Source organism: Pleurodeles waltl, chromosome 3_1 (assembly GCF_031143425.1).
Source record: "Pleurodeles waltl isolate 20211129_DDA chromosome 3_1, aPleWal1.hap1.20221129, whole genome shotgun sequence".
NCBI classification, from domain to species: Eukaryota; Metazoa; Chordata; class Amphibia; order Caudata; family Salamandridae; genus Pleurodeles; species Pleurodeles waltl.
This window is the reverse complement of record NC_090440.1, coordinates 1,299,576,810-1,299,602,036: the sequence shown is the minus strand read 5'-3', so window position 1 is coordinate 1,299,602,036 and position 25,227 is coordinate 1,299,576,810. Positions and strand designations below refer to the sequence as shown.

The 25,227-nt window shown below is 43.1% G+C and overlaps 1 protein-coding gene across 3 annotated transcripts in view; it reads right to left on the bottom strand.

Annotated features, from left to right (window-relative positions):
- Positions 1 to 25,227, bottom strand: part of MUC13 (mucin 13, cell surface associated) — a 648,793-nt gene that overhangs the window by 571,409 nt on the left and 52,157 nt on the right. For 2 of the 3 annotated variants that reach the window (XM_069224633.1, XM_069224634.1), the window contains exon 2: positions 19,314 to 19,670. The exons of the other annotated variant lie outside the window; for it this stretch is intronic. In XM_069224633.1, the coding sequence (XP_069080734.1) occupies positions 19,314 to 19,670 (357 nt within the window). The remainder of the gene's footprint in view (positions 1 to 19,313; positions 19,671 to 25,227) is intronic. 3 annotated transcript variants of the gene reach the window in all.

The following is a 25,227-nucleotide window of genomic DNA, read 5'->3' as shown; positions in this document are numbered from 1 at the left end:
CTCTCCCAACAGAGAAGAAGCGTTGATTTTGAAATGGGGTTTTGAGACAGATTTTAGGCTACCAAGGTCCCAGAGTTGACATTTGAGGACAATCTGAAATCTGCTATGGAACACCCAGGTGTGGTGGAGGTGGGAAATTAGGAAAAGAAGTTAAAGAAGGAAGGAGGGCAGGCCCGTTTGAGCATTGGACACTGCCAGACTTGATGGCGCCTCTACAAGGAGTGGTTCCCAAGAAAGAAGCAAGATGAATTTAGATTGATGCATCACCTTTCCTGGCCAGAGGGGTCTTCGGTCAATAACTTCATTGCTCGAGAAAATTCAGGGGTTCAGTTCGTATCCTTGGATGTGGTTATAAATTTGGTAAGGATGGTAAGTTTGGTTGCTGAGCTGACAAAGTGTGATATCAAGTAAGCTTTTCGTCTTCTTCTTCTGGTTCATCCCAACAATATTTCTCTGTTGGACATTGTTTTTCAGAATAGACTGTATGTAAATAAAGTTCTTCCCGTTGGATGTGCGACATCTTACAGGTTGTTCGAGACATTCAGTTCTTTTTTACAATGGTGTTTTTCTTTCAGGACAAGAACTAGTCACTCATTATTTGGATTATTTTTTATTCATTGGTTGCAAGGTAATATGGAATGCCAAAATGCATTACAAAGTTTCAAACAATTGACTGAAAAGATGGGTGTTCCCTTGCCACCAGAAAAGACAGAAAGGCCTAGTACCAGTTTGGGTTTCTTGGGGATTGAATTGGACACAGTCAGGATTGAAGCAAGGTTACCACAACAGAAAGTGCAGGAATAGGTGAGTTTGTTGGAGCGGGTTGTATCAGCAAACAAGCTGCAGTTGAGGCAATTGCAGCAATTGCTAGGACATCTCAATGTTGCTTGTAGAGTGGTGAGAGCTGGTAGAGCATTTTGTTGTTGGTTTGACCATGCAATGGCAGGTGCAAAATTACAGCATCACAGAGTCTGTATTACAGAAGATTTGAGAGCAGATTTGGAGGTATGGCTGATGTGTTTGAGAGGTTTTAAAGGTGTTTCCATGTGGTCAATGGATGAGGATTGTCTTTGGATGGTGCAAATTTGCTTAGATGTGACGGGTTTGGAAGGTTTTGGTTCATTTTGAGAAGGAAGGTGTGTGTAGAAAAGGAAGAAACATTGCTTTCTTTGAGTTTTTTTCTGTTGCTGGTAGCTGTTTTGGTATGGGGCAAGTGGCTTGCGAATAAGACAGTCACCTTCCACATAGACAACAGAACAGTAGTGGATTTGGTAAATGGCCAAAAAGCAAAAGATAAACAGTTGTTGAAGTTGCTGCAGAACTTCATGTTAGGTTGTTTGAGGTTTAACATTGTCGTTAGGTCCATACATGTGGCAGGTACGAACCATAACATCACAGACACTTTGGCCCTCATTACAATACTGGCAGTCGGCGGTAATTTGGGGAAAGGTACTGCCAACAGGCTTGCGGTACCTTTTCCAAAATTATGACATTGGCGGTTTGGCTCAAGCCATTGCGGTAGGCACTATCAGTGCCAGGGAATTCCTTCCCTGGCACTGATAGGGGTCTCCTCCACCCCTTCCCCTCGTTCTCTGCCACCCTCCCTCCTCTCCTGCCCCCGCACATTTGCACACCCACACGCGCACACACAGACACACACGGATACCCACATCCACCCACACATGCGCACATACATACCCACACACGCAACACACAACAACATACTTTGCCTCACACATGCATTCACAACACACAACATACACTCACATTCAGGCATTCACACACTCGTTCAACACAACTCACACCCGCATTCACGTAGTCATAAACAGACACCCCCCACACACACACACAACACCCCTCACCCCCTCTCCTGTCGGAGCACCTGACTTATCTGAGTGCAGGGGCTCATCCGACTGGAGACAGGAAACGGCGCTGCTGTCAGCAGCAGCGTCCGCTGGCTAAACACCGCCAGGCCGTATCATTGCACATGATATGGAAGGTGGTGTTTTGCTGGCATGGCGTTGCTGCTGACAGCAGCTCCACCTTACCGCCTTCCGCCACCATGACCGTTGGCGGTATTCTACCAGCCTTCTGGCGGAATTCTGTCAAGGGTGACGGTATGTTGGCGGCCGTCACCGTGGCGGTAGGCGGCAGTTACTGCCAATGTCTTAACAAGGGCCTTTGTCTTGTTCGCAGTCACAGAGATTCTGTGGTTTGGCAGCCGGAGTGGATTTTTTTAAAACACAGGTTCCCACAGAAGTTTGGGAGTCGGCAGACTGAGAATTATGAAGTTGATAGAAAAATCCATTGCAGTGATGACAAGAAATGCCTACAGAAGAGCATGTGAGGAGTTTTTGCACCAAGGTGCACAATGCAAAGACCAGGATGCAGAAGGTACCGTGGCTAGGAAGGAGGATGTATATATAGGAAAGTTTTGGCTCCTACCATTGGTGGAAAGTTGGTGAGAATAAGTGTCTACTGTAAATTTGTTTGGGATCAGCAGGAGTAATGGGTATACAGATTTTGGCAGGTTGGTCAAATATTAACGGACGAGGAAGCAGTTCTTTAGAGAATCATTAACCATTAAAAGGTTCATATTTTTGGTCAATGGCTTAAAGAATTGTTGTTTTTCAAATTGTGAAGATGCATTTTTCAGATTATGTACGTCTTGTATGTTTCTTGGGGCATTCAGAATTACTGAGCTATGGGGTAGTGGCAGTACCGGGGGAATGAGAGTTGAACATGAGGTTGCCATGGATACAACATTAAATATTTTTCTGGAAAAATCCAAAACGGGATCAGGTAGGAAAGGGGGCAAACATACTGTTTCACGAATTGTGGCACGGTTTGCCCGGTGAAAGCATGGTATGATTTGATGTTGGTGGGCGGGGTGGGCTAAGGATGTGTTTTGGTTCAGACACGAGAACGTAAACAGGTAGTCAGCAGGACAGGTACTGACTGTTGTTTGAGATACATCAGGATGTTGGACAACTTATGATTCCTCTGCCTAACATTCTTTTTGTTCCAGGTTGTGTAGTGGGACCAATTATGGTGGCATTCTCCATCTGGATTGTGGGACATTCTTTTATAAAATGGGTGGTTAAGCATGCAGAAGAGGCTTTGGGGTTTTGATTAGATGATATTAATATTTTGTGGTGGGGCAAGAGGGATGAAATGGGGTCAGCTACTTCCTTGGCTGTCCAATTTGATTTCTGTGAGACCGTGTCTTGATGTATTGATTGTACATTTAGGGGGGAATGATTTGGTGCAAGAGTCAGTGAAGAAGGACTTAGATCTGATTGGGAAGTCATGGGCAGGTACCAGGGTCTTCTGGACAGGTTTTGTCCCCCGTAGGGTCTGGCTAAGTGATATTGAATTTTCAGCAAAAGAAAAGGCCAGGAGGAAAGTAATTAGTGAAAAGCTGCTACCCTGCAAGGCTTAGGGAGTAGGATGTATTGGTTATACAGATATCAAGAAAGAGGATTTTGCATTTTTTAGGCAGCTTGGAGTCCATCTCTCATTCATGGGGAACAAACTGTATTTGTTGGAGATCAAGGAGAGTTTATCCAAGGCGATGGCCAGAAGAGGTTGATACTAGAGACTGTTATGGTGACAGCCCACTGTTATGACATTTTGCTCATAAGTCCATTGAGGCTGTTGGGTCACCTCTTAGTTCCTTAGGCCACAGAATGAGAATGAGGGCAAGAGTGGGACAGGAAAAACTCCCTGGCAGGGTTTTTTCCTGGTATGTACTAACATTGTAAGCATACAGTGGTGAGTGATATTTCACTGAGGGTAAATATCCCCTTCTACCTTCCAAGTTTTATAAATGTGTCAGTACCTGTCTAAGTATATATATTGACATGTTACAACCGCTGGCAGGTGCCAGGAAGGAGGATAAACGTGAAAAGGTGCTGGGTAACCAGGTGGGTCCTCCTTTTGAAGAAGAGTTTTCTGATGCGATAGACGCATCTCTACCGAGGGCAGTTTTCAATGCCCTGGAGCAAGGTTTTCCCAAATTGGGTTGCAACCCACTGGTGGCCCAACTGACGATTTTTGCTGGGTCGTGAAAGTTCTAACAATAAATAAAGATGCCTGTTGGAAATGTCCCTTTCTGCATAGGTCATCCTCAGACTTTTTGCCTTCCTCTTCCCCTTTTTTCTGACCTTGTTTTTGCTGGCTTTAGGTCTCTGTGCACTTCACCACTGCTAACCATCGCTAAAGTACTTGTGCTCTCCCCTAAACGTGGTAACATTGGCTAATCCCCAACTGGCATACTTAAGTTACCTATAAGTCCCTACTGAAGTGCATTATATGTACCCACAAGCTGTAAATTAAATGCTACTTATGGGCCTCGAGCACTGATTATGCCACCCACCAGGGGCATAGCTTGGTCAGTAACATTTGGGGGGGGGGAGTGAGATTGATTTTCCAACAATCTTAATGACATATAATGTTAAAATATATTATATGATAGGCACGGCACATGAAAGGGGCTAAAAGTGCAGTAGAAGGGGACACAAATGTGGATTGGTAGGGGTACTAAGTGAGAGAAAGCACAATATTTTGCAAATTAACCATTGACAGACATGTAAAACAGAGAGGCAGAAAGTGCGTGTGTTTCTGTCTGTGTGTATCTAAAACAGGTGAAATTCGACAGAAACCTCACAATACCCAACTGAAAGCCACTGTATCCAACTAAATGCAAGAAAATACATTCATTAGGGGAGTGTAACACCCCAAACACACCCCCTGAAACCATGCCCTGTTCACCCACTTAAGGAGCCCTTTAACCGTGTCTCAGGCCCGCCATTGTTGAGCCTGTATCTGCCGTTTTCCACTGCAGTGTCGACCTGGCAAAGTAACCCTTGTTCCGGTTATGGAGTACTCATTGGAGAGGATTGGCTAAACCATTTACTTTTCAGCTACACTGCTAGACACACTGGCATTTTAGCAGTCTGTTTTGGTTTGCGCTGTTTACATGGAACCGGTGCATTGATTTTCCATGAGTAAGGAGACTTTCTCTGCACATTGTATACATTGTGAATTCACTGCTGTTTGTACATGATAATGTAGCCTTTTTTAATTATGTTGTTTGTTACAAAGCCTGTTTTTCACATTGTGATACACAATTGCCATGCTTGGGTTACCAAGAACCAGTGGCGTAACAAAGGCCCCCGGAGCCCCTGCCGTGCGTGGGCGCCTCACGCTCCAGGGGGGCCCCCTCCGAACAGTACACTGTGCACGGGCAGCAGGCTCCTGACTGGGTCCGGGGGAGAGGCTACACGTACTTTCCGGGGGGGGTCCTTAAGTTTTGTTTTGTTATGCCACTGCCCAGGACAATTACTTGGCTTAGTCACTCAGGAGTTTCCCATCTGGGTTATTCTGTAGTAAAGCACCACGTGGTGGTTCTTATTTTTACTTTTTTTTTTTTTAATATATTTGGCTTTTAGTTGACTCTGAGCACTGATTGTTTTCGTAGAGGGAGCGTGTATCAACATGCTTATAGAGTTACTTTACGATTGTGGCACTGGTCTAGGTATAATTGTGTTATTAATGATTTTTCGACATTTGAAGATACGTTACCTACTGTTTGTTGTCACAGAACCTTTTTTTGTTTAACTCCCTACACCATAGAAGCCCCGGATGAAGGTTTTTCCTGAAATGCATTTGGATTATGTCACCATGGACGAATCTTGAATTGTTATATGCTGCAAAAATAAATCTGAAGTGTCTTCTTCCATAAAGTACCAATTAAGTCATTATTTTGGTTATTATGGTGTTGAAAAAACTAATAATGCTTATGTTTTGACATAGTGTTCCATCATTAAATAACAGTCACTTTGGCGTTTTTATTTTTTACTGGTTTTGAAACTTGGTGTGCAGGATTTATTAATAGTATTTTGTTGAGTTTTATCAACTTTAGGGGTTAGTTTTGGGTCACGTGGTACAAAGTAACCCCGTGGAATTTTGAAATGGCATCAGGTTCACCTGGTCCAGGAGCAGTCATTGGAGAGGCCACATGTTCGTGGTCAAACAGTTTACTTTTCAGTTACACTGCTGGGCACACTGACATTTAGCAGTCTGCTTTGCTTTGCACTGTTTACATGGAACAGGCACATTGGTTTTCCATGTGTCAGGAGACGTTGGGCCTCATTTAGGAGGATTTAGAGGATGAGTTACTCCAACACAACTGTGACGGATATCCTGTCCGCCAATATCTAAATCCCACAGCATATAACGCACTATGTATACATTGTGAGTTCACTTCTATTTATCTATGCCAATGTAGCCTTTTTTCACTACATTGTTTGTTATAAAGCTTGTTTTTTCACATCGTGATACACAATTGTCACGCTTGGGTTACCCAGGACAATTACTTGGCTTAGTCACTCAGGGGTTTTCCATCTGGGTTGTTTTTCAGTAAACCACTATGTGGTGATTTTTATTTTGACTTTTTTTATATAATCAATTTTTAGTTGACCATGAGCACTGATCGTTTTGGTGGAGGGTGCATATATCAACATGCTTATATTTTCACTTTAAGATTGTGGCACTGGTCTAGGTATAATTGTGTTATTCATGATTTTTCAGCATTCGTTTGGTTTGTTCTGACAGAATCTTTTTTTAATCTCTACACTATAGCTGCCCTTGATGAAGGGTTTATTCCGGAATGTACTGAGTTTATGACACCATGGATGAATCTTGAATTGTTATACGCTGCAGAAAGAAATCTGATGTGGCTTCTTCCATGAACCTTGAACACTGGAATTATTATTTCACAAAACAAATTTGAAAGGATTGGACATCAATGTTTCATCTTGATAAAATTAGGCTGTAATTGATGACTGTGATACAAATGCTAAAAAATATATAGTCGATTGAGTTATATTGGTCTATGGCCTGTTGGTTGTGCATCTTGGGCCAGGTGGACAATTTGCCCACCAACTTTTAACATTAGCAGTAATGCGAGTTTGGGTAGAGCACACATCAGGGTTGCACACCAACACTCTTGCCAATGAGTGCTTGTTAAGATTGATGATTTTTTATGAAATATTGGTATGCAATATATCATTCATATTATGAGTATCAATTTTCCTGCCCTCTCAATAGTTTGCACCCCTAAATCTGTTTTGATGAAACAGTATATGTTTTTGTAAAGAAAGTAGACATTTTAATACACAGGTTAGAAGAAGTATTATAGATCTAGTTGCTGTGTCAAGGTTGCAGGGCACACTAGTTTGGTAACATATCACAAGAATTCCAATATCTAGTACTCACTACTAGAGCATTTTAACGTATATGGTAATGCTGCTGAAGATTTTGTGAACATTTGTATACCAATTGTAATATGAATATTTAGTACTTCACAACACTTACCATTAGCATCAAGTACCAATTTGGTAATTATTTTGGTTGTTATGGTGTTGAAAAAATAGCTATGCTTATATTTTGACAACACTGCTTGATTGTTAAATAACAGTCACTTTGGTGTTTTTATTTTTCATTGGTTTTGAAAAGTAGTGTGCATGATATATTTATGGTATTTTGTAGAGTTCCAACACCTTCAGGGGTTAGTTTTGGGTCACGGGGTATTCATTAACCCCGTGGGATATTTATGAGTCATCCTGTTCACCTGGTTCTGGTTATGTAGTTAGTACTCCTTGGAGAGCCTGCATGTTCGCAGCCAAACTGTTTACTTTTCAGTTACACTGCTAGACACACTGACGTTTTAGCATTCTGTATGCTTTGCAGTGTTTTCATGGAAACGGTGCATTGATTTTCCATGTGTCAGGAGACTCCGGGCTTGATTTAGATCCTGGCTGTGAGATTACTCCATCACAAACGTGACGGATATGCCTTCTTCCATATTAAGATCTCCATAGCATATTATTGGATCATAATGCAGTGGACGGGATATCCACCACGTCTGTGACAGAGTATTCCCCTTCACCAAGATCTAAAGCAGGCCCTTTATCTGCACAATGTATACCTCGTGAGTTCACTGCTATCTCTTCTATTTATACATGATAACATATCGTTTTTTCACTACATCAGAGCATGTTTTTTCACATTGTAATATGCAATTGTCGCACTTGGGTTATCCAGGGCAATTACTTGGCTAAGTCACTCAGGGGTTCCCATCTGTGTTGTTTTGTAGTAAATCACTACATAGTGGGTCGTATTTTGACTTTATCTTTTTAATAAAATTGTTTTTTAGGTGACCATAAGCATTGATCGATAGGTGGGTAGAGCGTGTATCAACATGCTTATAGGTTCACGGTGTGATTTTGGCACTTGTCTAGGTATAATTGTGTTATTTATCACTTTTCGACATTTGAAGATATGATGCCTAATGTTTGTTCTGACTCTTTTTAACTTTCTACATGATAGTTACCCCTGATGAAGGGTTTAGCATGGAATGCATTAGGTCTATGTCATTATGGATGAATCTTGAAATGTTGCATGCTGCAAAAATAAATCTGAAGTGGCTTCTCCCAAGAACCTTGAGCACTGGAATTATTAGGACACTAATAAAATATGTAAGGATTGGACATCAATGCTTCGTGTTGATTACATTGGACTATAATTGGTAACTTTAAAAGAAATAATAAAAAATATACAGTTGATTGTGGTATAATGGCATATGGGACTGTTGGTTGTGTATCTTGGGCCTGATGGAGGATACGGCCACCAGCTTGTAACAAAAGTAACCCTTTTGCCAGGTTCAACCCTTCCCTTTGTATACATGTAAGTGACCCCTAAGGTAGGCCCTGAATAACCCAGACAGCAGGGTGCAATATATTTAAAAGGCAGGACATGTACTTTTAAGTTTTACATGTCCTGGTGGTAAAAAACTCGTTTTTCACTACAGCAAGGCCAATATCTCCCAAAGGATAGCATTGGGATTACCTTATTATATCTTATTAGTGTAATTCACAGAATGGAAGAGAAATACTTTTTGAGTTTTGTGCCTCTGGAATCATAATTTAAAATTACAATTCATGGTGAAGTTGGATTACAAATTGCAGTTCTGAAAATGCCACTTTTAGAAAGTTGGCATTTTCTTACTTTAGCCATTTGGTGCCTGCTGCCTGGCTCTGATCACTTGTCTGGATTGGGTGTCCACTGGGCTTTGTGTATTCCCTCTAGACAACCACACACAATGGGAGCTTAGGTGTGACTTGATGACTCTGATGGGCCATCATGGGAGGATGGGAGGGAGAAGCTGGCCACAGCTCCGCTTGCACCTGAATAGTATGTGTCCTGTCCCCACACAAAGGGCTGAATTACTCTGTGTAGTGAATCTGGGGCCAGGGCAGAAAGGTCAGGACCTCTCTGCAATTCAGTGTTCTGTCTTTGAAGTCTTCCCTACTTCAAAGGTCCAACTGGGTATGAGTACTGGACTTCTGACTACCACTAACTCAGTACACTTCACTACACGGACCTGTGAAGACCATGAAGAAGGACTCTTGTGCTGCTGAAGGACTTACACTCTGCTGGATTGCTGCTTTGCTGGACTCCTACCTTGCTGTGCTGCCTTGCTGCCTGCTGTTCTCTTGTCTAGGTGAGAAAGATTTAACGTGCATCACTTGAACCCAGAGTGACTCCAAGACCTAGCTGACTGGCCTCCTGATCTGAAGTCTCAGGGACATAAAATACTTTCAAACGCCCTGTTCCTGCGCCTGGACTCTGCTGTGCCAAGTGGTGCCACCCCAGTGCCAGACCCTTGGATGTGAGCATAAGGTGTTTGTTCCAGAAAAACTGACGCATCTTCTGCTGCAGGAGCAGCAGCAATGCATCATCGCTGTAGTGTGGAACAGAACTGGCACATCACCTTTGGAACTGCCACTGCAACACTTTTCCTGGGGCAAGGTCCTCGTATCTCAGTCGATGGCATCTCAACAACAAAATGAATCTCTGCATCACAGTCTCTCTGACCTTCAAAGCTAATGCATCACCTCAACAGGCCAACGCATCCTGACACCGGTCCTCAAATTCCAAGACCCTGAGCTTGAACCATCGATGCTGATGCAGCAGGAACTGGCACCCTAACTCCGCTGCATTTAGGAACCAGAACATTGCAACTGTTGCATGGAAAAAATATACACATTACCTGTACTGTGTGGTGCTGAAGCAATGCAGTGGTCTGCAACTAGGTTTAAGGTACTTTTGTTCGACCTAACCGGGTCCCTGTAGCCGGCCTGTGCTCTATCACAGTCAGCCTGTAATTTTGACTTTTTTCCAGTCCGATGCGACCAGATGTCCCTGATTGGTGCTTATTGTTTCTAATAGCTATTTTACAGCTTACACCTTAAAAGTTCTACTTATTAGATTGTTGTTGTTTTGATCTTGTTTTATTTATTAAATAAGGGTTCTGCAAAGTTGATCCTAGAGAGCCGGGTCCATGCCAGATTTTTAGCATATCCACATTTAGAAACAAGATGTTTCAGAAATCTACATTTTTCTAAATGTGAATATGCTAAAAATCTGGCATGGACCCAGCTCTCCAGGACCGACTTTGCAGAACCCTGTATCAAATCATACTCTATTTTTCCAAACTGGTGTGGATTCATTTTGTGTGATGTTTTCACAGCTTTGCTACCTCTAAGCTGATCCTGACTGTGCTGTGCCAGGCTAGGGGAGAGTGAGCACCGGTTAATTTAGGGCTTGCCTGACACTTACCCTGACTAGGATTGTGGTTGCTGTTTGACTAATGTTTACATCCCAGTCAACCAAAAACCCAACTTCTAACAATGCCTTTAAATTCTGTGTTTCTCTTGTCACATTTGCTGGTGCTTCCAAGACAGAGGTCAAATGCAAGCTGCTTTACTATTTCATCATGGGGATTGCAAAGTGGGAGGACTTTTTACAGTAAATTATTTGACAATCTTGCTGAAATACCGGGAGTGTAAAGGAATAGCTGTAGGATTTTTTTTTTGCAACACGCAACTAAATGTAAATACCTGTAAATAAACTTTTTGATTTCAGCAGTTAGGAATGCAAAAATGAAGTACATTTGCTTGTAATTCTGAAGTGTGCTAAAAATTTTAATAGGGCCAAAACAACCAAGGTGTTTTACTTGGTGATGCACAAAGGATAAATGTTCACAGAAACCTGATTTCCATACATCATTTGCAAGTTAAATGGCCATTTCAATGGAAAACATGCTGTCTGTAAATACGCTATCACAGGATGCTCTAGGTACATAAAACATCGCACACCTCATGTCCATTAAAGGTAGGTGGGTTGAGAAAGTTTCTTGTTCTAAAAAGTGGGTTGTGGTTCTCAAATATTTGGTAACCTCTGCTCTGGAGTCTTTGAGCAGGCAAATATTGCTACACTCAATAAACCCTCTGCTGGGGAAGGCTGGGTGCTTGCGTGACCCGTTGAACCATAGAGGAATCCAGGAGGCCTCAGAAAATCCTATGGTGGACTTTGATGCTCGGGCTGACTCACAGCCTCATGACCTGAAAGATGAATCGGTGAGGAACCAAGCCCAAGTAGATCGTGTGGACCAGAGGACAGTCCAAAAACCCAGGTTAGAAGAGGACTCCTCATGGGACAAAACAGGGGCCCAATAACCACAAGGTATGTTCAATACGGACAACATCTCCCATCTGCACTCAGCAGAAAGGGTGCCAGTGGAGAAGGTGAGCTATTAAGTCAGAAGAAGAATATGGAAACCGCTGGAGAAAGATGTCAGGGGGTCACCTCAAGGCAGAATGTTCGAGACCTACCCTTGTGGGAAATGTGACTCTCACTTCAAAAATCAAAGGGAAGATGGCCATGTTTGTCACATTGTTCATGAAAGACCCTCAAGAAGGGGACAGAAATTTCGTGGTTGGCCTGCCAAGATAACTTTCTGGATGCTCTAGTCCTCCTAAGAAAATTCCAGGACATGACAGAAGAGGCCAAAGAAACCAGTAATCTTGTATTTCTGGACATCTTGTCAGGATGGGCACAGTGAGCAGTTTGTTTCCTTGGAAACACCAACTGTACACTATCCATAGAGAGAGACGCCACTTTCTCCTCACTAAGATTAATTACAAGCTGGGAGACTTAGGGCCTAATTATAACCTTGGCGGAGGGGATTATTCCGTCCCATATGTGTCAGATATCCTGTCCACTGTGTTACAAGTTCCATAGGATTTAATGGAACTTGTAATACGGCGGGCAGGATATCTGTCACATTTGGGACGGAGTAATCCCCTCCGCCAAGGTCGCAATCAGGCCCTTAGTCTCTACTGAGGCAGGCTCCATTGCAAAAGGAGGCTTTTTGGCGATCTGTTTATGAAGGCCCTTAGTAGGTTTGTCACCACTTTCATCCTAGCCGGATAGAGCACATCATTTAATGAAACAAGTCTTCAGGCACAAAGGGCCTGATTACGAATTTGGCGGAGGGGATTACTCCGTCCCACATGTGACTGATATCCCGTCCGCTGTGTTACAAGTTCCATAGGATATAATGGAACTTGTAATACGTCAGGCAGAATATCCGTCACATTTGGGACAGAGTGATCCCTCTGCCAAGGTCGTAATCAGGCCCACAGTTTTTGGCGGGCCACATTCGGCTGAGACTCCTACCCAGCCTCTCAGAGATCACAATTTAAAAAGTCACAGCGGCAAGATCAAAGAACGCTTGGGGGACATCAGTTCCTGCAACTACCAAAAAGGAAACAGATGCTCATTTGTAAGGAAACAAGGGGAACACTGAAGAAGCACAATGTTTTAAAGAGACAACTGGAAAACATAGGGGGCCTCCTAGCATCATCAATATAGACCATTTTCCTGGGTCCTTTGTATGATCGGGCATTCCTCACACTTCAGGAAGGGTCTCAACTACAAGGCTCAGATACCAAAGACTAAGGAGACCAGAGATTTGTTGCAATGGTGGTTAGACCACATGGAGGCCTGGAATGGGAGAGCCATCTTTAAGTCGGCTCGGATTGTAATAGAAACTTATGGCAGCCTCCTGGGCTTGAAAGCCGGATGTGGAGACGTGGTTAAACCAGGACTATGATTGTAATTATAACCCAGGCTTCAAATCAACTGTTTAGAGCTCCTGCCAGGCTATTCTGCAAAGAAGTGTATGATGAGAGAGAGCCCCATGCTCGATTCTCCTGAAGATGGGAAATGTATCAGCAGTCCCATACGTAAATCACATTGGGACCTAGTTAAAGGTTCCAACAGATCTGATGTATATAATTCTGTCAATTCAGTCAGGAAAAGAAAGACTCAGTTACAGTGGAATATCTCCAAGGGAGATATAATCTAGTCAGAGACAGAAACACCAGTCACTTGAAACGTTCTCATTGGAGCAGGGTCAAGGCTGATGTGCACATAGTTGGTTTCAAACTGATGTGGTATGATGTGCAAAGTTTGTATATTTTAGTGTGTCGCCCTACATGGGACTGGTATGCCCAGACATGGTTCTTGTGCACCCTGTGTCACTGGAACCAAGCTATACCCAAATGATGAGCCTATAACAAAGGTGAAAACAGTTCTGGATTGCTTGTGTTCCAGTTCAGGGAGAGCCTGGCTTTGCGGTTCAGGCTTGACTCTTTCCATTGGAGCAAGGTCAAGACTGATATTATATAGCTGGGTCCAAGCTGAGGGAGTGTTGTGTGCAAAATAACAAATAGATTGGGATGTGTCTAAGTAATTACCAGTGGCTGAGATTAATTCAAGAGTTCCATTCATCGCTTTTTGTATACTTTATAAACTTTATTGAGGCCTCTCAAATCATTATGCAGAGTTATGTATTAACTCTTGCTGTACTCTAGTCTGTGCTAGCGCTGATCCTCAGAACTGGAACTCAGGATTTCTCTACAGCTTGACTGTTTCAATATGAAATACAGTTATTGTCGGCCTCCCATATTGCTTTGATCCACTGTCATGCTCAGAACCCTGCTTCTCTAATGCCTATTGGAAAGGATGGATACCTACCTTATTGTGTTTTAACCCCTACCCATGTTACTGAGCCACATATTGAATTGATTGATGCATCCTTTAACACCTGTGAATTAACTAATTTTGTGGAGGATCATGTCTTAGAAATTCTGAAGGTATTATAGTTATTGGTTATGCTGTTTGCATTGTATACCACAATGTAGAAAGCTGGAACTTACCCACTATGAAATCAGCCAAAGTTGCAGACTTCATTGCTCTCACTTGAACTTGCATCCTACCCAAGAAAATACATTTACTGTGTACACGGCCTTAAAGCGGCCTTAAAGCTGGAACTTACCCACTACGAAATCAGCCACAATTGCAGACTTCATTGCTCTCACTTGAACTTGCATCCTACCCAAGAAAATACATTTACTGTGTACACGGCTTTAAAGCATGTGTTTGGAAGTGATGCATGACTTTGGGCCTCTTTGAATGCAGGGATGTTTCTTGACCTCACATAATTAGTGACGCCTATAAAATGCTGTTTTCTCAATTTTTTTTAATGCTTTACAGGCCAGACAGCAGAGGTGCCCGCTGGATGTTGCTGGACCATCTGACAGATTCCCCAAGGCCAGGGGGCTGCCGGTGCAGGGGTACCATTGAACGTTGGGAATCTTCGTCGGATCAGGTCGCGTCAGGAGTGTCCTCCGGATTTAGGCTGCAGGTGTCATCGTGTTGGACAGGAGGGGTCAACCCAGAGTGGACTCGAGGTCCGAATCTCCTGGGAACCTCCTCTGGACTGGTGTGCCACCTTCCTCAAACCTCCCTGGTCCCACCCCCTTTGGGGAGGGGGGTGCATTCCTAATCCTATTGGCTAATATCCTCCAAAGCAAGATGGAGGATTCTGCCAGGAGGGGTTCACCTCAGCTCTGGGCACCCTAGGGGTAGTCCCAGTGGGGGTGGAAACTCCTCCTGGCGTTTTCTTATTTTCCCCCCGGACCTGCCACCAAAAAGTGGGGCCTGGTATGGGGGCGGGCATCTCCACTTATTGGTGGGCCCGGTGCAGTGTACAGGAGGCAGGAGCCTTTGAGGCTCACCACCAAGTGTTGTAGGGGGGAGGTGTGAAGACCCTCCACATAGAGGATGCTTTATTCCTGAACCCAGAGAGCACAAAGGCTCCCACCCCAGGGGGACAGAAACTTGTCTGTTAGTGGCAGGCTGGCAAAGACCAGTCTGCCCTACACTAGAGGTTTGGGTGAAGTATAGGGGGTATCTCTAAGATGCCCTCTGTGTGCATTTCTCAATAAATCCAACACTAGCATCACTGTGGGTTTACTGAGCTGAGACGTTTGATACCACTCTTCCCAGTCTTCAGTGAAGCCATCATGAAGCTGTGGAGTTTGTTATGACAAACTCCCAATCCATGTACCCAATATGGCCACACTGCACTTACAGTGTCTAAGAATGGATTTGGACACTGTAGGGGCATATAGCTCGTGCAGCTATGCCCTTACCTGTGGTATAGTGCACCCTGCCTTATGGCTGTCAGGCCTGCTACAGGGGTGACTTACCTATGCCACAGGCAATCGTTTGGGGGCATGGCACCCAGAGAGGGGTGTCATGTCTACTTTGCCTTTTTCTCCCCACCAACACACACAATATGCAATGGTAGTGTGCCTGTGTTTGGTGAGGGGTCCCTTAGAGTGGCATAATATATGCTGCAGCCCTTACGGACCCTCTCTGGCCACAGTGCCCTTGGTGCCCCTGGTATCTTTTGCAAGAGACTTATCTGTGTGTTAGAGGTGTGCCAATTGTGGAAACAATGGTACAGTTTTAGGGAAAGAACACAGGCCCTGGAGCCTGATCAGCAGGATCCCAGCACACACTGAGTCCCGTTAGCATCAGATATCAGGCATAAAGTGGGGGGTATGGCAACAAAGGGCCAGTTTCCGACACAAACAGCACCTAATATGGTTGGGGATGTTTGGCTCTTGGGGTATGAAGATATTTAAATCCATTGTTCTGCTCAAGGTTGTTATATTCCTAGCTGCTAGGATAATACTGTGCATCATCCAACCACTTTCACAAATAATGGCATTGCTGCACTTTTATGCTTGCTTCTTTTCAGGTAAAAAAAGATAAGAATGAGATTCAAAAAGAAATGGTGAGATTTTACTTTATTGACCTACTGTAAAATGAAAATGTTTCCCTCTAGGATAAAAGGGTGGCTGAGAAAACAAACTTGAAATCTTATCTGTATTATACTAATTTACTTTCATATAATGTTGTGTTACTAAATGCACACACAGCCATGAATGTGTCATCAATTGCGAATCAAATATGATTATCCTTTTATAGTAGTTCGAAGTTTTCTCCAACACATACCATGCTTCCGAATTTTCATAATTCTATTAGGCTCAAAAGCCATTTGGCTCAGGATTGTAACTTGCACATTTCCTAGCAATATAACCTTGTTTTCAAACCTGGCAAGTGAAAGCTGGACTTTGTGAGAATAACAAGACAAAAATTGTAAACATGGATGATATTTTCACGTCAACGCATTTCAGCTCTACTTCAGGAAGAAGATCCTGCCACCTGCACATCACATTACAGGGAGTGCAGAATTATTAGGCAAGTTGTATTTTTGAGGATTAATTTTATTATTGAACAACAACCATGTTCTCAATGAACCCAAAAAACTCATTAATATCAAAGCTGAATATTTTTGGAAGTAGTTTTTAGTTTGTTTTTAGTTTTAGCTATGTTAGGGGGATATCTGTGTGTGCAGGTGACTATTACTGTGCATAATTATTAGGCAACTTAACAAAAAACAAATATATACCCATTTCAATTATTTATTATTACCAGTGAAACCAATATAACATCTAAACATTCACAAATATACATTTCTGACATTCAAAAACAAAACAAAAACAAATCAGTGACCAATATAGCCACCTTTCTTTGCAAGGACACTCAAAAGCCTGCCATCCATGGATTCTGTCAGTGTTTTGATCTGTTCACCATCAACATTGCGTGCAGCAGCAACCACAGCCTCCCAGACACTGTTCAGAGAGGTGTACTGTTTTCCCTCCTTGTAAATCTCACATTTGATGATGGACCACAGGCCATGTCATTAGATTTCCTTCTTTTATACCCTTTCTTGCCAGCCACGCTGTGGAGTACTTGGACGCGTGTGATGGAGCATTGTCCTGCATGAAAATCATGTTTTTCTTGAATGATGCAGACTTCTTCCTGTACCACTGCTTGAAGAAGGTGTCTTCCAGGAACTGGCAGTAGGACTGGGAGTTGAGCTTGACTCCATCCTCAACCCGAAAAGGCCCCACAAGCTCATCTTTGATGATACCAGCCCAAACCAGTACTCCACCTCCACCTTGCTGGCGTCTGAGTCGGACTGGAGCTCTCTGCCCTTTACCAATCCAGCCACGGGCCCATCCATCTGGCCCATCAAGACTCACTCTCATTTCATCAGTCCATAAAACCTTAGAAAATCAGTCTTGAGATATTTCTTGGCCCAGTCTTGACGTTTCAGCTTGTGTGTCTTGTTCAGTGGTGGTCGTCTTTCAGCCTTTCTTACCTTGGCCATGTCTCTGAGTATTGCACCTTGTGCTTTTGGGCACTCCAGTGATGTTGCAGCTCTGAAATATGGCCAAACTGGTAGCAAGTGGCATCGTGGCAGCTGCACGCTTGACTTTTCTCAGTTCATGGGCAGTTATTTTGCGCCTTGGTTTTTCCACACGCTTCTTGCGACCCTGTTGACTATTTTGAATGAAACGCTTCATTGTTCGATGATCACGCTTCAGAAGCTTTGCAATTTTAAGAGTGCTGCATCCCTCTGCAAGATATCTCACTATTTTTGACTTTTCTGAGCCTGTCAAGTCCTTCTTTTGACCCATTTTGCCAAAGGAAAGGAAGTTGCCTAATAATTATGCACACCTGATATAGGGTGTTGATGTCATTAGACCACACCCCTTCTCATTACAGAGATGCACATCACCTAATATGCTTAATTGGTAGTAGGCTTTCGAGCCTATACAGCTTGGAGTAAGACAACATGCATAAAGAGGATGATGTGGTCAAAATACTCATTTGCCTAATAATTCTGCACTCCCTGTAGATAGGTTTTCGCTGAGATCAATTAATTGCTGCCATGTAACGAAGTTTCATCGACTTCTAACAAGAGAAAATAGATACAATGTTGTTTGCCAATGAATTTTAAACTCTTTGTTCACGCTGACTGTTTTCTGTGTTTGCTTTTTTGCATTAAAGACTAGGGGGACTATATGCTTCTATTTTTAACACTTTCCATCTTTCCTAGAGCTACATTGTTGGATTTGGGGCTTTTCGCTTTAAGTTGCTGTGAATTTCCAAGATTTGCGATATCGCATTTTATGGCTTTTCCTTATAAAAAAGATTCAAACTAAAAAAAGGCTGAAGGTGAATGTTGCTGTCTTCAGCAATACGGACGCTCACTATACGCGATCTGTGGCATAAAGAATCATTTAAGTGGAATATCCGGAAGCACAGGCAGTAAGTAACAGTGACAGTGGGATAGTCAATGTCTCACGGGCCCCAGTGCAAGAAAGGAAATGAGCCCCCTGCAGGTGTCTCAGCAGGACCCAGATGACTCTTTGGTGCAGTCCGCCCCCCCCCCCCCCCCAAAAAAAAAAATATATATCAGGGGCCCCAGTCGGCCCAAGCCCAGTGAATATCTGTGAGATGTGGGAGACTCGGGGCCTCTCTTCAGATTCTGCAGGGAGGGGGCCAATTCACTTGACTGTGCATCACGCCACTGGGACCCCAAGGCCGCTGTTTGCGCCCCAATGCCACTGCATCTACTGTGTCAATGGAAACCATGCGCCTCCACAGTGAAGACACCCTGGGTGTCTGAGACATGCTTTGCAGAAGGCACTGACCACAAGGTAAGAAATACACAACATTGATTGCGTTGTTCCTGACAGAGAGTGTAATTTTCAACAAACACCCCGACGGTTATTTAGGAGTCCATTTCAGGATGGCCTCATACATAAACAGGATTTGGATATTCTGCTAACATTTCTGCACATCCTCCACCTACTATTGCCCGCAGCACCAGGATCCTAGCTGAATCTGTGTTTGAAGCTTCAAGGCGCATCAGAGGAGTCATGTCCGACAAGCAGCTCACAAATTCTAATAAAACAGACAATCTTCGGTGGCTTGATACTATAGAATCAACGGCTGCTACGAGTCACCTTCAAGCAGAAAATATGCAATATCGCACTCGTATTTGCATAATTTGAATTTGCATGCAGGACTATCGTTTGCAGAAGACTAAAAAAGACACAGGCCACTTAGCTGTTTACTGTCAGGTAGTCTCGAGTCTAAGCATCGATTAGGTATAGGTTTAAAAATATTACCTGTGTTAGATACTTCTGGTGACGTGTCAGTAGCGTTAGTCGTCACAGATGAAGAGGACTCAGGAGATAAGGAAGTGGCGACACTTGTCATGGTCGTCACACTGGTAGTATTAGATGAAAGTGTGCTCTCTCCTGACGTCACAGTGGGGGTAGTATCTGGAGTTGTACTCCCTCCTCCGGATAAGCCAGAGCTGGTAGATGTTTCCGAAGTCGGCGATTGATTCGCTTGAGTGGTTGTGACAGGAAATGTCTCCGTTGTTTCGGATGTCTCAGTCTGTGGGGAAGAAGGCGCCCCGCCACTCGTTGTTATGGAGGCGGTAGTCGAAGTAGAGGCTTCTGTAGTTGATGTGGCATTGCCTGCATTTGGGTCAGCAGATGCATAGTTAAGAACAGAAAGAATAATTCAGAATGTCGAAGTCAATCTGAGAGGCAAAATATTTTTGATACATTCGTCAACCCAGCAGCCATACAACGTAACTTTGTATCAAGAACATTGCTCTTTTAGTGTACACTCACTTTGTATAAAAAGTTTCCCTTATTATTAAACCGAATAACGTGTATGTTAAATTAAGTGCATGTTTGCTCTTAAATATTGTGACGGTTTTTAAAAATTTGCAGGCACAAGCTTATCAGGTTTGCTGAATATTAAATCAAGTCCTGATTTAACACAGCAAAGCATATACATTATATACGTGTCTCAAGAGGGTAAACAGTGTAATGGTATTTCTGTGACAGCTGGCAAAGAACAGGAAAGGTTAATGAATGATTGTAGTTCCCATCGTCTTGTATTGTAAGATGCGGCTCTAAGTTGTGTTTTACAAGTTACAACGCAACATCAATGAGCTTTCTGATCTGTCTCGCATGAACAGAGAAACGGGCTGTAGTGAAGATACTGCAGCCCTAATTACAGCTGTACCATAATTCACAATCTGGCCGGTTATGGGAGTTAGTGGCAGCATCGAGGTTACGAGTCATGCAGTATTATCGATCTGGTATTTCCAGTTAGGGCAATGCCACTTTTTTTTTTACACCAGACCAATCGTGCAGGTCATTAGTAGAGTGCACACGTGGACACCTGTGAGCTGAATGAGTATCCGCTTGTTGTTCCCCATTGTGTTGGCGTCTGTAGGACATCAACTCATTATCCCCTGGTAGTACCGGGATCTGGTATCAATAGTCATAGTTAGGATTTTCGTTCTTAAAGTTCTAGACCACATAATGGGGGCGTGCGAAGGGAAACTAGGATCCCACAAAGTGAATCGGGTAAGTGACAACCATCTTTACTGTGTGGTGAATATTCTTTATGATATTATTTGTACAAGCCCATAAATCACTGATTCCCACAATTGGGACAGAGAGCCGCACCTAAGGTATATTTTGGAATGTCTACAAATGATATGTCGTCATAAATACACAGTTCATATCGTTGAAAACCTCTGCGAAGCAGGGCCCTGCAGAGGATGCTCTCATTTTCACTCTTATATCTCTACTACTACGGACCCTCGACTCATCTACCACAGATCCAGCACATTTCTTTTAATTATAGAACACTATTGTGGGGTTTTAAAGACTGCACCAAGTTTTTGAACATGTTTAAAGTATCAGTATTATTCAGCCAGTAGAACTATTTGTCATAATTATTCGAATGCCATTCGTTCTAAAACTTAGGACCCTCTCTGTATCAATTCATTTTATCGTAGACACAGAATAGGTGAAACCAATTGATAATTGGGAACTTTCGAGAAACATGCTTCTAATGATAATTTGAAAGCACCCTTCGTTAGAAAAAATGACAAAAAATAATTAGCACATAAAGGCTCTTATACGTGGGTCTGGGCATTCTTCTTTAAGGCACCATTGGGAAAAGGAGAGTCAAATGCGGATTTTCGAGGCACATTTTACTAACGAATATTCATAATATCCGAATGGTTTTAGAGGCAGCTCTACACACATTGGCATGTAATTATGAGCACAGAGACGTGGCGCATGCATACATGATCCCACTGTCTGTCAGCAGTGTGCTGACTATAACCAGCTGTTGTGGAAGAGACCTCAGTGGAACAGTGGACAGGGCAGTTAGACAAGCGGAGCACGGGCAGAGGTCAGAGAATGAGTGAGTGAGCGAGTGTTCGGGGCTAAAGTCTGGGAGCTACACTTCCTGCAAAGTAATAACATAAACTCAAAACCTATAGGGGAGCAATACCTCTTTAGCCCACATGAGGCAACCTAGTAGGATAATTATAGGTAGACAGTTGTAACGATATTAGACTATATTATATTGGATCTCCAGTGAGTAATACATTTAAGGTATGTTACAATTTATTAATACAAATGTAGAGCTCCCTTAAGGTTGAATGAATCAGCCATCACATTTGGCCACCTAGTGGTGTTCAGGCCTGAGGCTTTTTCAAGGCTAAAGTCCTGTTCGAGAGTTAGTCCTCCGTAAACACGTCCACCTGGTCTAACAAGATGTCTGGAGCACAGTGCTGTGGGGAAAGGGTCAGAGTGCATTTTTAACTTTTCTCATTAACCGACCAATCACAGCACGGACCAAATTACGTCACACTCACTTCACTCTGCAGCTGCAACTCACTTCAGAGCCGTCTCATGCACCTGTCACACATACACTGTAAATGCAAATATTGCAAGCACAAAAAGCCAAACTCGTCTGCTCACTACCGGTAGGGCTCAAACGCTTTGAAAGTTGCATGGTTACACTTACGACTGTGGCTTTCGCACATTCACAAGTACGATGTGACCGGCAAATCTCACTCCAATTGATACAGATTCTCCCTGGGCACTCAGGATTCACCTAATACAAACCAACAACTCACACTCTCAAGGAATCTACTGGTGTTGTGGACAGAGTTCAATCGACCAACACCTCACTGCAGACAAATTAACCAAGTGTCACCATACACTTGTGCACTACTCTGGAGTCTTAGGCCTCGCAGGACCTGTAAACAACAACAACTACATGGGCAATTGTTTGCACAAATTGAAACATTCACTTGGAGTATGCAAACTCCCTACTCTCTTACTTGGAGTGCGCCAACTCCCTACTCATTTACTTGGAGCACGCAGACTCCCTACTCACTTCATACATTACACTTCACCACAACCAAAAGCATTGCAAGTGCAAACCCTATTCAAAACACATATCGTACACTTGTAACAAAACGCTGCAATTTCATCAACCCCTACACTTTCACAAAGAACAACTCACAATGTGGGCAAAATCCAATTCCCCGCCTCATAAGGTAAAATCTTAAATCTGCTATCAAAACTGCTGGAGTGCCCACAGAGGTCTTTTTCCTGCCTCGGGTTCAGAAACTGCAAGCACTCTATTAAGACACCATCACTTATCCCAGCACTAGAAGTTGACTGGATCTTGGGCCTCAGTGAGGAGTGTGGTAAATAGATTCATTAAATTTAGACCAACAACATGAGATGCATAAACATTTTAAACAGCATGACCAAATCAACCATAAAACAAACTGAATAAAATGTCAAAGTTTTATTACAACCACAAAGCTATTGTAACGTAAATGGTGCACAAAACGAATTTATAAACATACATGAAAGCCATAGGCTCATCAAAACGTCTAAAGAGATCAAGGGGGTCATTCTGACTCCCACCGGCCGCGGTAACCACGGTGCCGGCGGGAGCCGCCAGAATACCGCTACAGGGTCAGAAGACCGCCGCGGTTATTCTGTGTTTCCCGCTGGGCTGGCGGGCGACCGCCAGAAGGCCGCCCGCCAGCCTAGCGGGAAACCCCTTCCCACAAGGAAGCCGGCTCCGAATGGAGCCGGCGGAGTGGGGAGGGTGCGACGGGTGCAGTTGCACCCGTCGCGATTTTCAGTGTCTGCATGGCAGACACTGAAAATCTTTGTGGGGCCCTCTTACGGGGGCCCCTGCAGTGCCCATGCCATTGGCATGGGCACTGCAGGGGCCCCACGACACCCCATACCGCCATCCTGTTCCTGGCGGCCGAAACCGCCAGGAACAGGATGGCGGTATGGGTGTCAGAATCCCCATGGCGGCGCAGCAAGCTGCGCCGCCATGGAGGATTCCCCTGGGCAGTGGAAAGTCGGCGGTACACCGCCGACTTTCCGTTTCTGGCCGCGTCTGTACCGCCGCGGTCAGAATGCCCAAAGGAGCACCGCCAGCCTGTTGGCGGTGCTCCCGCGGTCCCCAACCCTGGCGGACCCAGATTAACAAGACTATCATATGCAATTAAAGTCAGATTTCAACGCAGATGATTGTCACATCAGTAAATCATCAAAATTAAATTAATAACGTTTAGTATAACAGCTGGGCCTCTTTATCTCAGATACGGTTTTGGACTTGCATGTGTGGGAATGGGCTAACACATGCGGGAAAACAAAAAGGAAGGCAAAAATAATTCAGAAAAATCATCTGACTATGATAATTCACTACAAAAATACACTGGTGTAAATATTTAAGCTGAAAGGGAAACAAGAAACCACATTTAGTTTACACCTCTCCTCATAGAACAGCAGACAGGGAAGTTTAATCAAGCAGAGCATTCACTGTTGCTCATCATAAGTACAGAACAGCATCAGGACAGAGCAGAACACGGGCTACACATTGGGTGGGTCAGCAGTTAAGAATTGACGGGACATATTAGTACTGAACAGCATAAACAATTGGGGCAATTAGAAAAGATAACTTTAATTCTTCAGAAGATATCTAAGGATCTTAGGGTCTAAGGAAAAGAGAGAGCTGCACCGCATCAAGGATCACCAGCATGTCAAGACTGACTGACTAAAAGTTTCAAAAGTCTCTACCTAACTAGAAATGTCCAGGTGTTTCTGAATGGTTCTCCAGGTGGGCTTATCTTGTGCTCAAGAATCACCAGCCAATGGTAGGCGCTGACACCATCAAGTTTGCAACTATTCCGGAATTTCTCTGAGAAAATATTTGGTCATCTCAATAAATTCATACAGTTCCGCCAAAATATTACATTTTCTAATTGATTGTAACTTCGGGATCCTTTCTCACGGTACAAGGGATGAGTTGAACAATTCTCACACTAAATTAACAAGGCTCCCAGTCTTGTTCGACAGCTAGAAAAAATACTGTTACTTTGTTGATATTGAAACATGTTCTCAGTCTTTCATACAATGGGACATCCACCATCACGTCAGCAACCTAGGAAATAATGCAGGTCAGAGGGAAACAGAGTAAACAAGTAACTTTCCTCTACTGCTGTGAAAATGAATCTTCAGGCCTAGTGAAGCTAAGAAAGCTTAAATACATTCTAATGCAATTTATTACATTTTAAACCTATTGTGCACTTTAAAATTTGAATCAAATATGCAAAGCAAGTTTATTTAATTGCAACCATTATTTACGATATATTAAAACACAATTTAAACGTACATTTAGTTTTCTGCACAAATGTAACTCATGTTAATAAATACATTTAAATCAATATAAGTACGATTCATTCATGTTCATTTAATACTCCAATTCTAATATTCATCTAACAAAAATACTTTTAATGTTAATTCATGTCAGTTGTTTACCTGAATATAAATGCACAATATCTTTCATTTTAAAACACAATGTCAAATACGAATGGAGGCCACATTGTCCACCACAATTCAAACATGGAAATTTTTAATTTCTTGTTAATTTTTCGGTTAGGATTTTAAATGAAGGTTTATAAGTCACCATATGGTAACTTCTATGCCACTATTATATTAGTAAAATGTGACCTCTATCAAATGATAACAAATGTAATACTGATAAATGCCCTTCTGTAGTAATATTAAAGAGATCATTGAATACTTTAGGGCCCATTCACAAAACAAATCTGAGTATGGGAAGTAGTAGTATAGGTGTACTCTGTTATGTAATCTTAAATGGCTTTTGGAATTCTCCCTG